This window comes from Pteronotus mesoamericanus, unplaced genomic scaffold, assembly GCF_021234165.1.
Source record: "Pteronotus mesoamericanus isolate MK-2021 breed Mesoamerican mustached bat unplaced genomic scaffold, CSHL_Meso_final scaffold_31, whole genome shotgun sequence".
Taxonomy (NCBI): Eukaryota; Metazoa; Chordata; class Mammalia; order Chiroptera; family Mormoopidae; genus Pteronotus; species Pteronotus mesoamericanus.
This window is the reverse complement of record NW_026555312.1, coordinates 19417938-19435413: the sequence shown is the minus strand read 5'-3', so window position 1 is coordinate 19435413 and position 17476 is coordinate 19417938. Positions and strand designations below refer to the sequence as shown.

The 17476-nt window shown below is 38.1% G+C and overlaps 1 protein-coding gene across 6 annotated transcripts in view; it reads right to left on the bottom strand.

The window, feature by feature from the left end:
- PRP4K (pre-mRNA processing factor kinase PRP4K) overlaps positions 1-5324 on the bottom strand; it is a 38008-nt gene extending 32684 nt beyond the window's left edge. For 5 of the 6 annotated variants that reach the window (XR_008530728.1, XR_008530729.1, XR_008530727.1 and 2 more), the window contains exon 1: positions 5130-5323. Coding sequence is in view for 1 of the 6 variants with exons in the window: in XM_054591904.1 (XP_054447879.1) it covers positions 5130-5263 (134 nt within the window). In the remaining 5 variants the exon portion in view is untranslated. Of the gene's footprint in view, positions 1-5129 lie in introns of all 6 variants that reach the window. The other variant, XR_008530731.1, reaches the window with a different exon arrangement.
- Between the last annotated feature and the right edge of the window lie 12152 nt (positions 5325-17476).

Here is a 17476-nt window from a genome sequence, read left to right as displayed (position 1 = left end):
ATCTGTATTTGAATACACACATTAAGCCAGGTAGCAGGAAAACAAAGATGTGTAAGGCCAATACTGGCCTCCCTGAAGAAAACTACAGTCCAGTGGAAAAGAAAGTGTAATGATAATGACATGAATAAGGGCATTATAGGAACACTGAAGGATCACCTAAAATCATTTTGAAAATGATTAAGGGAAGTACCTTGCATGCGACTACAGAGAAACCCAAGCTATTTGTTAAGCATGAACTTTGGAAATAAGAAATGTTTATTGAAAAGGTACATCAGTTGAAACACTGCCCTAGAGAATGGGTAAAAAAATTAATCAGAAGGGGAAAGGGATAGTGTAAGGGGGGAAATGATAAAAACAAAAAACAAAATGCAGTTATATATAACAAACTGTAAGCTGATTATTGCTGTCAGGGTGTCAAGTTTGTGGAAGAAACTGGTCTAATGAAGGTTAAGATCTCAATGGGCCAATTCCAGGAGATTGATGAGATACAGTATGAGATTTCAGGAATGAGTGGTTAAGATACAGTCACAGGGTCACTGGAATCAGAGACCCAGGAACTACAAGGTAAGGCTGTTGGATGGGTTGTCTGTAATGACACTGCTATTATGGCAGGGGTTTAAGAAAAGTCTGGTCCTTCAGCCAAGACTCTGTTCAATAAAGGACATACTGGAGGTATACTTGAAAAGTTTTCAGTTGACAATGAGGGGGTATGGAGAATATGGAGACAATAACTACCACATGGCAAGTACTTTGAATTTTTTAGGTGTCAGACTGCCAATCTCCATTTCTGGTACTGTGGGAAAGAAAAAAGTATTAAAAGTAAAGGTTTTAGTTTGAGCTTACTTGTTTCTAACAGGGCAAGAGAAAACAGGACAAATACAGTAGCATTCTGGACTATCAATCATTTTCAAAAGACTTGGAAAAAGAAAGTGTAATATCTTTGTATTTAAAAAAACAAACCAATCCAACATGGCTCAATTGTGGAGGAGGGAAAAATCACAGATTTAGGTAGAAGATACAAAGACATTTCAACTTTGTTCTCTGTACAGGCGATACCCACATATGGGCAATCCTTCTCCAGAAATCTTCCATCCCACAATACCCCAAATGATTTGATAACCTTCCTCTTCAAGAAAAATCTGCTCTTTGAACATTTTTCTAAATTTCTGTATAATTTACAAGTCTTCCAAGAAGTTTCATTCAAAATGCTTCAGAGTTTACCAACAGATTATCTAACTCCTAAAACTTCCGAGAATTAGGATTTACCTCATGATGTTCAGTGTTATCTGAGAGTCATTCACATGAGTGACCCCAGTTTCTATTGTAATTTAATGAATGTTATCTCAGGAAATCCCTGGTTACTGATAAAAATGCTATCAACATTTTAGGGACAGCTGGGTTAACTTTACAGATCCTAGAGTTCTCCTACACTGGAGAAAGGCATAAAGCAGAACTTTACCCTCAACTGATCTCTACAATAGATTTTATAGAAAATAACAATTGAAGTCTGAGTAGGTAAATCAGGAAAACTTGAACTCAATGAATCAATGGCATAACATATTACATATAATGAGTCTGTGCTAATGCAGCTACTTTAGTTTCATTATTAACTTTCTTCTAAAGCTTTAGAGAAAAAGTTTCTTGTTAAGAAACATAGTATCACAGAAAGAAGGGTAAGTACAGTATGATATTCTGAGAGCTAGAGACCATACTCATGTTACTTTTATTATGATATATTGCTATAATTGTTCTACTTTATTATTGCCCATTTCAACTTTCATGTATGTATAGGAAAAAATAGTAATGGTATACCTTGGAGCTAGTGCAGTGTTTAATTCTACCCCACCGAACTAGAGTACATATTGCAATAACATGAGTGACAAAAATTTTTGGTTTCCCAGTGCATATAAAGTTATGTTTACACTATAGTTTATAGTCTATTTAGTGCACGATAGCATGGTTTAAAGACAAAGTACATTTCTCAATTAAAAAATACTTTTATTGCTAAAAATGCTAACCATCAGCTGAGCTTTACAATACTAACATCAAAGATCACTGATCACATATCACCATAATAACACTGAAGTTTGAAAGTGTGAAAATTACCATAATGTGACAAAAGAACATGAAATGAGCAAATATTGTTGGAAAAATGGTTCCCACAGATTTGTTCAGGGCAGGGTTAGCACTAATCTTCAACTTGTAAAATGCAGTATCTGTGAAGCGCAGTAGAACAAGGTATGCTTGTGTATACAGAAGTTGGTACTAGTCGCGTTTTCAGGAATCTACTGGGGGTCTTGGAATGGATCCCCGTGAAAAAAGGGGACTACCGTATATAAATTCCATGGACATAAATTTATTTTTGGAATTTAATACTACACATTTGGCGCATGTCTATACCAACCTGTTGTACTAGAGGTTTGGCAAAAAACAATACGGAGAGCTGATTAACATCCTTCAAATCACATTACTTGGAAACAAAGCTGAGTTTAAAGTGCAGGCAATATGGGAGTGTTTAACAGTATTTATTCCTTTGTTTTGTCAAATGCAATGTATCAGTTTCACCCTCCAAACAGCCTAGGACTTGGGGCACCTGGCCAAGTGAAAATAGCCATGAACAATTTTAAAATAAAGTGACCAGTTACCAACCACAAATGTTAATTTTAACTTCCTTTTTCACATTTTTTTCTTCCCCAAAAGAATATCGGTTTTTACATCTTATTTGGAAGGCATTCAATTTATGCTTTGGAGACAGAATAGTGAGCAAAATGAATGCCACTGCTTCTTTACAAGGAAAGTAAGTAGGCCTATTTCTCTAACAAGTTAACTACTTTAATACAGAGGAGACATAAAAATAAGAATGAATCCAAAAGAGCAACTATTATTAAAACGAACTCCTTGACCCACACATTTTCCAAATCAGGTTTGGGATTATGTTTCAAAGAAGTGGAACTATCACATCAAAAAGTAGATCCTTCTGGGATGCTGGAAAAAATCAGAAATGATTTCAAATCTTAGTTATTTTTAAAAGCAGCCACAATGTGGTAGACCAGACCATACAATAGGTAGGAGCAGAGTTCTGGAGCCAGACTGCCTGGGTTTAAATTTTGGGTCTGTTGCTTAGTACAACTTTGGGCAAGTTAACTTAATTTTTCTGTGCTTCAATATCATCTAAAAAACACAGGAAATAACAGTGTCTACTGCCACAGGGTTGTTATAAAGATTAAATAAATTCGTACTTGTTCAGTGCTTTGAACAGTACCTGGTACTTGATAAGTACGAGTAAGTCAATGCATATTAAAATGTAAATGTTTAAAACTATCCAAAAGGCTGAGCTAGCTCATTAGACCTACAACTGTAAAAGCAGTAAAAAGCACTCAGGAAGCTTAAAACTGCTTTTTTCTAAATGTTTTACTTTGAATAGGTTCCTTATAAACTACTCAGTATCCTCTAAAGAACCATTCAGACACTAAAGTATATCCAGTATTCACTATGAGCACCATACACAGTGCTTGCTTTCATATCAAACTGTTACTTTCTTTGATAAACGTTTTCTAATAATTGAAAGTGGAACACATATAGACCAAATATTCCATTTATACCAAGTGTTCTGTGGGGGATGGGAGGTAGAATTAAAGAGTATCTCAGTGTCACACATATTGCAGAGGCCTAAATAAAATTATTTATTATTATTAAATGTAGCATTTGAATATGTTAAGTAAAATATGGCTGAAAGACTCTTCAAAATGAGTCTGTACTGTCCCTGAAATCAAACGAGCACATTATAGAACTCGAAACAGATTACTAAAACAATCAACTGCATAGCATAAGATTTGTACTGTCCTGTCATAAATACTGTAACTGTGCCACGCTGTGAACTCGATGAGAAACAAGAAGACAAAGTCTAGTTAAAACTTTAGAATCCACTTGCTCTAAGTCAAATTATGAAGATAATAGAGTAGCTTCCATAAGTCTTTAATGAAAAACTTTACTGTCTAGCCAAGTAAAGCAAACGATTGAGGAGGCCAACTGGCTGCACGGCAATGAAGTGTGGGGCTGTTTGGTGGCAAAGATTTCTCCTATCTCTCAATGCCAAGTTGCTGGGAGACAATATCTACCTCTTTCCTAAAATGGTTGAAAACAAATCGGTCAATGCTGATGCAAAAAACGGTCGAAACTGGAATACAGTTTTTAAACCCATTCTCTTTCACGTTCTTGTTTGAACTTCTCTAGCATAAACACGAAAAACAAAATACTGATTTCAGTTAAGCAACGGTTAGCCTCTACAATACATTCAAGTATGTTTTCACTTGGCCGCATCGATTGTTACATTAGCTTAATTATAGACAGAGTGCTTGGATTTGGAAGGAGCCAACGATCTGCACTACTTTTTCCACTCATGTTCCCAAAGAAGCGTTATAAACTCAGGCCAAAATGCCAGGCCTCAAAACCAAGGATTTGATCTTACTTTGTCTTACGTTTACAAGTTAGCAAATTAGCTACCAAAAGGCGGGGGTGAAAATAGCGGGTGGATACTGGGGTAATAAAGAGTACAGGGGTGAGGAGATGAGGTACACAACTATAGCTCTGAGATGGTCAAAGAGGGTGACCCTACCACCCCTTCTCCTCTCCGCTTTCTGGTTCTAAAGCTGACATCAGTAGCAGGACGACGAAGGTACTGCAGGCGGAAGGAAGACAATCTTAGGGCTTCCCCCGGTGCCGCACTGCTCCTTGAATAACCAATACCGATGCTGCTGAGTGCTGCGGCCAAGGAGCTCCGCTCGGTCCCCTTGGGAGGAAGAGGAAGGTGCGACTGCACTGTCGCGGCAGCCGCCTAGCGCACGGGACCTGTAGAGGCCGCTCGCGCCTGTGCCTCCCAGGGCAACGACGCGCCGCAGGCCGCAGCCGCCTAGGACCCAACAGACGCGGCCTCCGAAAGAGTGAAGCTCGCAGGCCCTCCGTCCGCGCCCCACGCTTCCCGCCCCACAACGTATTGAGCGGAGAAAGGCAAAGTTTGGCTCTCGCCGTTAGGCCTGAACTTTCCCGCCCGCCTGTGCAAATCTCCACCGTTTGCCATTGGGCAGTCCCCGGGGCTCCAGCCTTTCGTACCACTAAAAGAGACTACTTACTCTGGCTGTTCCCGCAGAGACTGAGCCTCTGCGGCGGCCATCTTGAACTTCCTGACTCCTCGGCGGCGGTGGCGGCGGCTGCCCGGACGGTGGAGGCTACTGGAAGTGGAAGAGAGAGCGGAGCTGTCGCGCATGTGCTAAGCGCGTAGGGAACCGTGGAGCTCTGAGTCCGCTCTAAGAATCCGGAAATAAAAGTGCATCCGGGGACAGGGCGAACCAGCGTGATGACGCAACTTCCCGGACAAGGGGGCGTGAGGAGCTCTAAGCGGTGCCTGCAAAGGGTTTAAGGCCAAGTAATTTAGGCTTGTATTCTAGTCGTGTTAGAACTGAGCATTTACTTCTCGGGGCTTGCTGGCGGTGGGTGCAAAGAGAGTGGGATATCAGTATCCTGTGTGCGGTCCTGAGAACTGGTTTTACTGTGGGGTCCAGAAATTGAATTAAAATTTTCAAGCTAGGGCAAAGAAGACGATGATTTTGCCTCTGGGTTGCATTGGAGGCACAACGAATGCCTATTTACTGGCTAGATAATTAGAAGTCGCATTAAGGGAAAGTTTCTGTAAAGGCATATTGAGAATACTGGAAAGTTAGAGCTGCACTTAAAACGTAATATATTTTAATATGTAACCGTTATTGATACAGTTATTTGAAACTTGAAGTTTCCATTTTTGCGAAATCCAGGAGTAACACAGTAGTTGTTAGGTTCACTGGTTCTGTAAACTGAATTTTTAAGTAGTAGTTTTTTGGTTCAAATTATCTACTCTATGGTTCTCTATAATAATGGATTACAGTATGGGACTAAATGAAACACTATGAGAAAACGTTTACGGATTCTTGGAAAGCTTTCAGCACCTTGTAGGATTTGATATTGCTCGCTCGCGCTCTCGTGCTCTCAAAAAAAAAAAAAGAAAGAAAGAAAGAAAGAGAAAAGTATCATTCTCAATAATCTGGAACCTTAAAGCTGGATGACCATCACTTTCAGTCTTGTAATCATTGAGTTTGGGATTGTCCTGGAAATTTGAGCATGGAATATCTAGGCTTCTTAGGTATGTATCGTGATTTTCAGAGGGGAAGAGTTACAGCTAGCTATTCTTACAAAAAATGTACCTGGGTAGCTGATTCCCAAACATTAAAATGTGAAGTGTTTTCCCCTCATGGACTCTATAGAATACTAAATTAATCTTTGGGTAATTATTCATTTTTTTGTGGATTCCCCACCCCCATTATAGCATTTCTTTACATAGTCCTTAATTGTATTGTTTTCTTCATGAAGGATTTCTTTTTCTCCTTAACAATCAGGTTCAGGTATAACTTACAAGACTTCATTCAAAGGAAGTTTTCAGAGATATGCTTAGAATAGTTTATATTTCAACCATATATTTATGTATTAATAGTTGTGTATGTTAGGATTTCAGAGTTTTAACTGTTCCTCTCCCCCAGATCCTCATCTCTATACCTATTTTTAAAAGTATTATGAATTCAGCCTTGTTTGTACAGTTCCTTGCATTATATGCTCCCTGCCCTCATGAAGGCAAGACCATGTGTTATTTTGTCTGGAATAGCTCAAATGTTATTAAAAGTAACACAAAATAGTAAATTACTTTAAAATAATTTTAAAATTAACCATAGTGTATGGAGTACAAACTTATTACAGATCTCTTCTTATAAGTGCAAACCTGTAAGGGATCTCATCTTGGATATAAAGTAGAATAATATACTTTAAGGCGAAAGAAGCCTAGCCAACTGGTGTGAAGGTAACTTGCTTGTGATGAGTCAGTTCCTAAGTGTCAAGCCAGGATGTGAACTGAAAGCTAACTCCCAAGTCTGCCCTTTTTCCTTCTAACCATGCAGCTTTTCACAGAAATGTCATTTGTTTAGCATCTATTTTTTGAGCACCCACCCACACAGCTCTTTTATATTCAAATGTTTTTTGAGTAAAAGGAATGAAAAGATCACTGGATTGATATCCAGAAATACCTTCTTTTCTCAAGATCCAGGGGCTGTAGTCTCTTCTCACTGATTAGTGGAGAGTTCATAGGCCTATCTCAGCTTCCTCAACCATAGTATTATCTTCCCTGGTCACCTTCAGCTCTACGATTCTTTGCAGTATGCTTAGTGTGAAGATTAAACACACCGAGTACTGGGAAGGATAGATGGACAGTAGGCCCTAAGGATTTTCAGGTTGAAGCCAGATTATGACTGGCAAAAATTTAGATTTGGACAAAATACTCAAGGTTTGTGGGGTTTTTTGTTTGTTTTGGTGGGGGGGGGTTGGCGCATAGTAAAAAATAAGTTTCAGAAAATTATGCTGGCAAAATACTTCTTTCAAAATCTTCTCATCAAATTAGTGTGCAATGTACTACCAGTACGGAGTGTACACTGGGAAGGGGATCTGTCAAGGACTCACCAAAAACTGTGGACATCCTGGATGGCCAAAAAAACGAACAGGTGGGTCCTAGAGTAAATTAAGTCTGAAACATCACAGGAGGCAAAAATGACAAAATAGAAGCTATTGTACTTGAGAAGTTAGGGTCCTTTGGAAAAGACAATATTGCTGGTAAAATAGAATGCAGCAGGAAAAGAGGAAATGTGAGATGGATTGGCTCCATACAGCCACAGGCACGAATATACAGGCTCAGAGGAGGACTATAGAGGATAGGACATTTGTGAACATCACTCAGAGTTGCCAGTAGTCACTGCACGTAACACACATACCTATGTTGCTGTTGTGGTTTTGGAAGAATGGGATTTTTGATGATAGCGTTAAAATTAAAGCAGACATCTTACTACTTTAATCATTCAGCAAGCATTTATTAAGCGACAAACTTAAGCTCAACTTTTCATTTTCAAACTTTAATCCCAACTTTTCATTTTTGTTGCTCTTCCTCCTCCAGTTCAGCAACGTTTGCAACGGGAACCTGCCCTGGCAGTTTGTCATTTCGTAGAAAACCCGGCAGAGAGGAACGTAAGGACTTGAACTGGCCTCTAGTTAATTCCTGGACGGGCGGGGCCTCAGCGAGCAGTCGCGCGCTTCCCGGTGGGCGGGCGCTGGGCTTGCGCACCACCAAGGCAGTTGCGTCCGTGCGTAAGTGCGTGCGTCCGAGGAAGGGATGGGCGGATCTGAGAATTGCTGCTGGCCTTGGCATTTCCTGACCTGAAGCTGTGGATCTAGGCTGAGCCCGCGGCTTTTGGTTACTTCCTTCGCGCTCGCGCTCGCGCCGCCCCGCTGAGGCGTCTGCTCAGTCGGGCCGAACAAGTTCTCTTCAGCATCTGTGATCCTCGGCACTACTGCTGACGGTACAGGCGAGGCGGTTTCCTGGAGCCGACAAGCTTGCCGACCCTCCTGCCTGCCAAGCGGGTAGAGAGCCCAGACCTGCCAGGCCCCGCGTGCCTGGCACACTTTGCTGAACCCCACGGAGGCCGCATTCAATAAAGCAGAGGTTGGCTGTCTTACAGAAGAGACGTTGAAAGCTAAGCGTTAGACGCCGGCCCCCAAACAGTACCGACCAAGTTTATTGGCTCGGAGGCAGATGAGGTTTTGGGGACAAGCACGTATTTTTGAACATTTCGACTTTTTCTTGCCATCTTTGCTTCCTTTTAAGTATTATTACTTCCGTGCAAGATACTATTGTAGTTATGTTCCTCCCTTGGAAAAGGATTATTAAACTAAGCAACATTGTCATCCTCAATCGCGTTAAGCTCTCAATAGACTCTTTATAACGTAGGCTATATACAAATGAAGAGCACCATAAGATAGTTTGAAGAACTGGTCCACGGAGAGTACCCAGATATAAAAACGTTGTAGATTGCCTTTTAGATAATACTCCAATTTAAATCTAAGATGGAATTTGTACGCTTTGAGAAGACACTGGGCTGATTTCTTTCCCTATTACAAAAGAAGAACTTTTCCCTTTGTTTCGTGAAAATTAATTTAGGTTTTTTTTGTTGGTGTTTTAAAGCAGTTTCGATGCGTTCATGAAAATGTAGAAAATACGGCAAAACAAAAGGAAGCAAAAACCACCCAGAGTTCTCTTACCCAAACAGCACCAACATTAACGTACTGGCTTAATGTTGGCCTATTTCCATATGTAATATTAAATTTTCTTGTACTCATGTATAAAATGTGATAGTTTGCTTTTTCATGTAACATGCCCATCAGTTTTTACATAATTCTAGTTTCAGTAAATACTTATAAAACTACACGATGTTCCTTTCCTTTGTTGCTGGTTGTCTAAGTCCTTTCAGTTTTGCACTGCTGTGTATGAGTATCATGAGGCAATATCTAGATTAGTATTTAGGACATGACCAAGTCAGAGAGACCTGGGCCTCACCACTTGCTCTGCAACTTCAAACAAATTGTTTAGCCTTTTTGAGCCTCATTTTATATGAGTAGCATAAGAAGAATCGCTCTGATCACATGGGCTTATTACAAGATTTAAATGAAATAATAAATGACAGTGTCTGGAGCATATATTGGTAAATACTAGCTTTGTCTATAAACAACGTTGTTTTCATTTGTTTCTTTTCTGATTTTTTTGTGACCCACATGGTTTATTTCCAAATTTCATATATAGGTAAATACTATCACCACTGGATGTAAGGGGTATTATACACAGCTTTTTATATATTTTATTACATAGTAGTAAATAAAAGCATAAATAATATGTAAATTAGAAATCTTTTTGCAATAAGAAAAAATGAATATTATCTATAATTCTTGTAGATAATTTTGTTCACATTTTATAATAGGGCTTATTCTTTCTCACTTTTTATACATTTATTCATGTATTAATGATATTTTCAAAACAGGATTGCATTGTAAATTCAGTTTAATTACTTTGTGAGTAGAGCAGTCAGTGTGAAGAGAGTGCAGTGGTTAAAGAAGTAAGGAAATGAAGCTAGAAAGGGATCTTGTAGGATTTGGATTTTATTTAAAATTTACTGGACAGTAAGCCTAGGGCACAGAGGAATGGCAATTTGTTTTAGAAGGTTCACTTTCTTGCAGTATGGAGATAGATAGCAGGGATGAAAAGGTAGAATCCAGTTAGTGTAATTAAGTAATCCCAGTGAGTGACAGTGGTGGTTTAAACCCCGTGGAAGTAGAAAATGTGGTTGGACTCTGGATGTATCTTGAAAGAACAAGCTTAGAATTCACAGATTGCTTGAATGTGGGGTGTGAGAGACAAAGTTTTTGGCTTGAGTAATTGGATGGATGTAATTGCAACTTACAAAGAGGAACAGATTTTAAGAGGGGGGAAAATGAAGAGTTTTGTTTTAGTCATATTTCACACCTATTAGATGTCTATTGAAAGTGAGGTCTTAAAGATCCAATGTGTGTATTGCTGAGTTTTCCATTTCTACCTTCATTTCTGTGAGTTTTTGCTACGTGTTTTTTGGTTCTCTGTTATTAGGTGTGTGCATGTTTATAAATGTTTTTAGCTTCTTGTTGGATTGACACTTACTAAAAAGTGTCCTTTTCTCTAGTAACATTTAAAAACTTTTTGAAGTTCATTTTGCTTGACATTACAGCTTTCTTATGGTTGCTACTTGTACAATTTGTACTATTAAAATCTAAAGTGCGTCTCCTGTAGACAGCATATCGTTAGTTGTATCTTGATTTTTTTAGTCTAATGATCTGCCTTTTGATTTGTTTACTCCATTTATGTTCAATTTTATTGATGTTGTTAGATTTATGTCTCCCATTTTACTTTTTGTTTTCTATATATCTCATACATACTTTTTGTTCCTGTATTTCTGCTTAACTGCTTTCATTTGCATTGAGTATTTTCTACTGTAGCAATTTAAGTTTTTTAATGATTTTTTTCCACCTTTTAAAAAGTTAATGCCTTAGTGGTTGCTATAGGATTTACCATATACATCATAATTTACTACAATGAGCTTCAGATTTATAGCAACTTAATTCCAATGAGATTAGTACTCCAATATAGTTTTACTGTTTCTTTTTTGTGATATAATTGTTATATATATATAGTATGTATAAATGTTATAAACTCAACAATATATTGTTATAATGATTATATCTTTTAAAGAAGCTGGAAGAAGAAAGGTGAACAAGTACATATTTATAGCTTTTGCTTTAATTGACCTTCTTATCATTTCTAGTTCTCTTCATTTCTTGTTCTTGTAGATTCAAGTTGCTGTCTGGAGTAATTTCTTTAGCTCAATACAGCTATACTCCTATCCACGTCCACTGCAATTTATTATCAAGTATTTCTGTTTGTTATGTTTCTATATCTTACAAGCTCAATAATACATTATATATATTGTTTTATACAATTGCTTTGTTTCATGTGTGCATTTTAAAACAACTTTATTGAGTTACTTAAATAATTTTTAGCAAATTTACATACTTGTCAACCATCATAATAATCCAGTTTTAAAACATGTTTATCGCTCCAATAGTATTTTCTCATCCCCATTTGTAGTCACTCACCATTCCTACCTCTATCCCCTGGGAAACCATACGTATAGTTTTTTTCTCTATAGATTTGTTTTATCTGGGCAATCATGAGTCTGTTCTGTAAATTTTATTTTTAGTATGTTGGCAGTGTTGTACAATTACTTACTACCTATTATCTACTTCCAAATGTTTCCATCAATCCAAAATAAAATGTATACTCAAAAAACAGTTTTTTCCCACTCCCGAACAATACAGCCCCTGGCAACCACCAATCAGCAGCCTGTCTCTATAGATTTACCTATTGGATATTTCATATAAATGGAATAATACATTATGTGACCTGTTGTATCTGGCTTCTTTCACTTAACATAATGGTTTTGAGGTTAATTCACATTATGCATTATAGTATGTTTTGGTACTCCATTCCTTTTTATAGCTGAATAGTAGTCCTTTGTGTGTGTGTGTTTATAAATAATTTTTTAATCATGTAAGAGAATAAAGTAAGAAAATATGCATTATGCTGTTTTTTGTAATTAATTATTGGTGCTGTTTGTTTTTTTGTGTAATTCAAATTACTGTCTAAGGCCACTTTCAGTCTGAAAAACTAATATTTTTTGTAAGGCAGGTTGACGAGCAGCAAATTTTCTCAGTTGTATTTATCTGGGAATATCTTTATTTCCTCTTAATTTTTGAAGGGTACCTTTGTTGGTTATACTATGATTGGTTAACAGGTTTTTGTTTGAGTATTTTGAATATGTTACCCTACCACCTTCTGTTGTTTCTGCTGAAAAATCAGCTGTTAATCTTATTGGAGTTCCCTTGTAAATGGTGTGAATTGTTTTTCCTTTGGTACTTTCAAGATTTTATTCTTATCTTAGGTTTTCAGCATTTTTACTATGACATATTTATATGTGTATGTTTTTGCATTTATTTTACTTGGAGTTCTTTGAGTTACCTGTATGGGTAGATGAAGATGTTTCAATGAATTCGAGAGGTTTTCCGCCATTATTTCTTCAAGTGTTTTCCTGCTCCCTTTGTCTCTCTTTCTGGTAATCTCATTATGTGTATGTAAGTGTGCATAATAGTGTCCCACAATTCTCTGAGGCTTTGTTCATTTTCCTTCTTTTTTTGCTCAGTTCTTCTAATTGCATAACTTCTATTGTCTAGTTTGTTAATTTTTTTCTCTCAATTCAAATCAACTGTTGAAATAAAAAATTGTAGTGAATTTTTTATTTGTTGTTTTCTTTTCAACTCCAGAATTTCCATTTGTTTTTTAAAAATAATGTTTTTCATTATTGACATACTATTTGCTGTGACATTGTCTTTGTACCTTCATTTACTTTAACTATGGTTCCTTTAATTCTTTGAACATATTTACAAAGAGTACTTTGAAAGTTTTATTAAATCCAATATCTAGTTACTCTCACTGACAGTTTCTGTTGCTTGCTTTCATTACAGTGTATGGGGTCACACTTGACTGTTTCTTTCAATGTCTTGAAATCTTTCATTGGAAGCTGGACATTTTATTTATTTAAATTTCTTTTTAAATTTAAAGTTTTACTTTCTTCCATTATAGTTGACTTTCAATATTATATTAGTTTCAGGTGTACAGCATAGTGGTTAGGCATTTATATAAGTTACTAAGTGATCCCCTGATCAGTCTAATACCCAGCAGGCAACACACATAGTATTTGCAATATTATTGACTATATTCCCTAAGCTGAACTTTACAGCCCCATATCTTATTTTGTAACTTCCAATGTATACTTCTTAATCCTGTCACTTTTTTTTAATCCTCACCTGAGGATATATTTAATGATTTTAGAGAGGGAGGAAGAGAGAGTGAGAAAGAGAAGAGGGAGAAAGAAACACCAATGTGAGAGAGAAACATTGATCGGTTGCCTCCTGTACACACCATGAGTGGGGATTGAACCCATAGCCTACGTGTGTGCCCTGACTGGGAATTGAACCCTGCAGCCTTTTGGTGTACAGGATGATACTCCAAACAACTGAGCCATCTGGCAAGGGAATCCCTTCCCCTTTATCACCCAACCTCCAACCTTCTTCTACTCTGGGATCCATCAGTTTGTTTGCTCTATGAGTTTGTTTCTATTTTGTTTGATCATTTATTTTTTTTAGATTCTAAATATAAGTGAAATCTTATGTTATTTGTCTTTCTCTGACTGGCTTACTTAGCCGTTATATCATCTAGGTCTATCCATGTTGCCACAAATGGTAACATTTTATTCTTCTAATGGCCTAGTAGTTATACATTGTATATGCATGTGCCATGTCTTCTTTTTATTTTCATTTTTATTTTTTTAATTTATAAATCATATTTGTTTTATTGCAGTTGTCTCCATTTCTCCCTCTTTACTCCCCTCCACCCATCCAACCCCCGCCCCCCGCCACTCCCACAGTCAATTCCCACTCTGTTGTCCATGTCCATGGGTCATTCATACATGTTCTTTGTCTAGTCCCTGCCCCTTCTTTCCAACATTGTCCTCTTTCCCCATCCCTTCTGGTCACTTTCAGTCTGCTCCATGTTTCCGTGCCTGTGGTTTATTTTCTTCATTAGTTGATTTTGTTGAATAGAGTCCACTTATAGGTGAGATCATATGGTATTTGTCTTTCATCAACTGGCTTATGTCACTTAGCTTAATATTTTCATGCTGTAGCAAATAATAAGGAATTCCATCTCTCTCCCTCTCTTTCTTAAATGCAGATTGATTTTATTTTTTTCAAGTGTCAAAGTTAATTATAAAATATTTAAAAAAATTAAAAACATTATAAAGTCTCAGCAATTAAACCAACATGACACCAGCACAGAAATAATCAAGTAGATCAATGAAATATAATGAGCATTCTAGAGACAAACATATATCTAACAATATAATATTTGATTAAGTTGATATTTCAAATCAATGGGTAAAATAAGGTTTATTCAGCAAATAAGGTGCATGGACCACTATTACTTGAAATAAAACAAATATAAAGCCCTGTTTCACACATTATACAAGAAATATTCAGATGAGTTAAAAATCAATATGTAGAATCTAAGGAATTTTAGAGGAAAATAGAACTAATATTTTCCATGACCTGAAGTAAAATATTCAAACCCAAATGCTATAAATATTGACAATATGACTATATTAAACATTTAACTATATAGTAATATACATATAAAAAAGTTAAAGGACAAGTAATAGAATAGGAGAGTATTTGCAACACATCTAAAACATTAATAGTTTTTGTTTTCTTAGGAAAAAAAGTTCTACAAACCTTTAATCAATAAATGGATAAAGAATACCAAAAACTCACTTAAAGCTTTTTTAAAAATAACAGAAATAGGCAAAAAATATAGAAAACAGGTTTAGTTTCAACAAATAGTAAAGGAACAATTAAAATAACATCATTGTCACAATCAGATTAATGAGTATTAAAAATATTGGTAATATCAAGTATTGGCAACTGTGAAAGGAACTAAGTATTCATAGAAACTTTTTCTTCATCTTAAAGCAGTCCCTTTAGCATATTTTGCAGTACTGGTTTGGTGGAGGTGTATTGTTTTACCCTTCCTTTGTCTGGGAAACTCCTTATTTCACCTTCCATTTTAATGAGAGCCTTGCTGAGTAGAGCAGTCTTGGTTGTAGACCTTTGCTTTTCATTACTTAGAATATTTCTTGCCAGTCCCTTCTGGCTTGCAGGGTTTCTGTTGAGAAGTCAGCTCCTAGCTGTATTGGGGCTCCCTATATGTTACTACCTCTTTCTCCCTTGCTTGCCTTAGGATTCTCTGTCTTTGATATTTGCCTTAATGATGATATGTCTTGGAGTGGGCCTCTGGGTTCCTCTTGAAGGGGACCCTAGGTGCTTCCTGGACTTGGGTGACTTTTTCTCTCCTCCAATGAGGGAAGTTTTCCATCATGACTTTTTCAAACAGGTTCTCTATCCCTTCCTCATCCTCCTCTCCTTCTGATATCCCTATTATGTGGATATCATTACGTTTCAGGTTGTCCTGTATTTCCCTAAATGCCTCTTCATTCTTTTTGAGTCTTTTTTCATTTTCTTGCTCTTTCTGGGAGCTTTTTCCTACCTTGTCCTCCAGCTCACTGATTCATTCCTCTGCTTTATCTAGCCTGCTTTTGATTCCTTCTACTGTGTTCTTCAATTCAGAAGTTGAATTCTTCATTTCCTCTTGTTCCTTATTGATAGTTTCTATGTCCTTTTTCATGCTGATACAGTTTGTAGTAAGTTCCTCAAAGTTTCCCTGTAATTTTGGTAATTGTCTCTGAGCTCACTGAGCTTCCTTAGAACTGTTGTTTGGAACTCTATATCCTATAGTTTACTTGCCTCTATTTCTTTTAGTTGTCTTTGTGGAGATTCCTGCTTTCCCTTCGATTGGGGCGTATTTGTCTTCCCATTACTTGTGAGACTCTTGTTTTTGCTTCTGCTTCTTAGGTTGATCTGTCTTGATTTCCTGACTTTGTGATGTGAACTTCTATGTTTGAAGACTGCTGTTTTTACTTCTTGGATCTGCCTCTGATGATGTCAGATGTCATCCCTGTATGACCTTAGGCAGTCTCTTCGAGACTTCGAAATTACTGTTTGTGGCTGTCTCCTTCAGCTGTTAATCTAGTCACTCTGCTCAGCAGGCAGCTTTAGACAGCTCAGAGCAGGGCGGATTCCCTCCTAGGGGTAGGGTTATTGGGTCCTCTCACGCTGCTGCCTTATGGGGAGGAGTCTGCACTGGGATCCTGACAGCTATTCTGTCCATTCTCTCCCCAAAGCCTCTGTCCCCAGTCTCTCCTTAAGTGTCTCCAGACTTCTCTGTGCCCCCTTTAGCCAAGGATATACTGTCTGTGGCTGCCACTCTGCACTCAGCAGGCAGCTTAGACAGCACAAGGTAGGGTGGAATCCCACCTGGGGGCGGGGCTATGGGGTCGTTTGACGCTGGTGCTGCTCAGGGGGAGTGTCCTCTGCCTGAGCAAGATGGCTGCTGCCGCATGGGGGATGAGTCAGCAGTGGGATTCCACCGGCTACTCTCTCAGTTCTCTCCCTAAAGCCGCCTTCCACAGTCTCTCCTCAGGCATCTCTAGCCCACTCTCCCCCCGCCTTTGCCAGAGACCAGGGTAAGAGCCTACAAATAAAAATGTATGCATTGGCCCCTTAAACAGTTCTTTGTGTCTCCTGCCGCCTGTCTCTGACAAAGAGCAACGCTGCCGCTTTTCGCAGCTGGCTGTTTCCTGTGTACTTTATGGGCTCTCGTGCTATGGGCAGAGATCCCCACTTTTGGCTTAGATCCCACTCTTCTCAGGGGGATCCAACTGGCCATTTCAATATCCTTCTGGTGCTGCCAGCTGTGGGTGCCCCGCCCGCCTTCTGGAGTCTGTACTGCACTCCTTATCAGTTATGTTGCGCTAAAGCCGATTCTTCTGTCTCTGAGGTTAGGAGGCTCCTCTCTCGCTCTTGTTCAGTAGTTTGTTCCAGGTGATTTCTCCACAATTTAGTTGTAATTCCAGGTTGGTCCTGGGAGGAGGTCAGTGTGACTTCACTCTTTCCTCTGCCATCTTGATTCTTCTGCACCATGTCTTCTTTAAGCCGTCCTCTATTGGCAGACACTTAGGTTGCTTCCATATCTTGGCTTTTGTAAATAATGCTGCAGTGGTCATAGGGATGAGTATATCTGTTTGAATTAGTGTTTTAGGTTTCTTCAGATATATACCCAGAAGCGGAATTGCTGATTCATAAGGTAGTTATATTTTTAATTCTTTGAGGAATCTCCATACTGTTTTCCAAAGCGGCTGCACCAGTTTGCAATCTCACCACCAGTCATGAGGTTCCCTTTTCATCAGATGTTTGTCAACACTGGTAATTTGTTGGATTATTGATAACAGCCATTCTGACAGATGTGACGTAATTTCTCATTGTG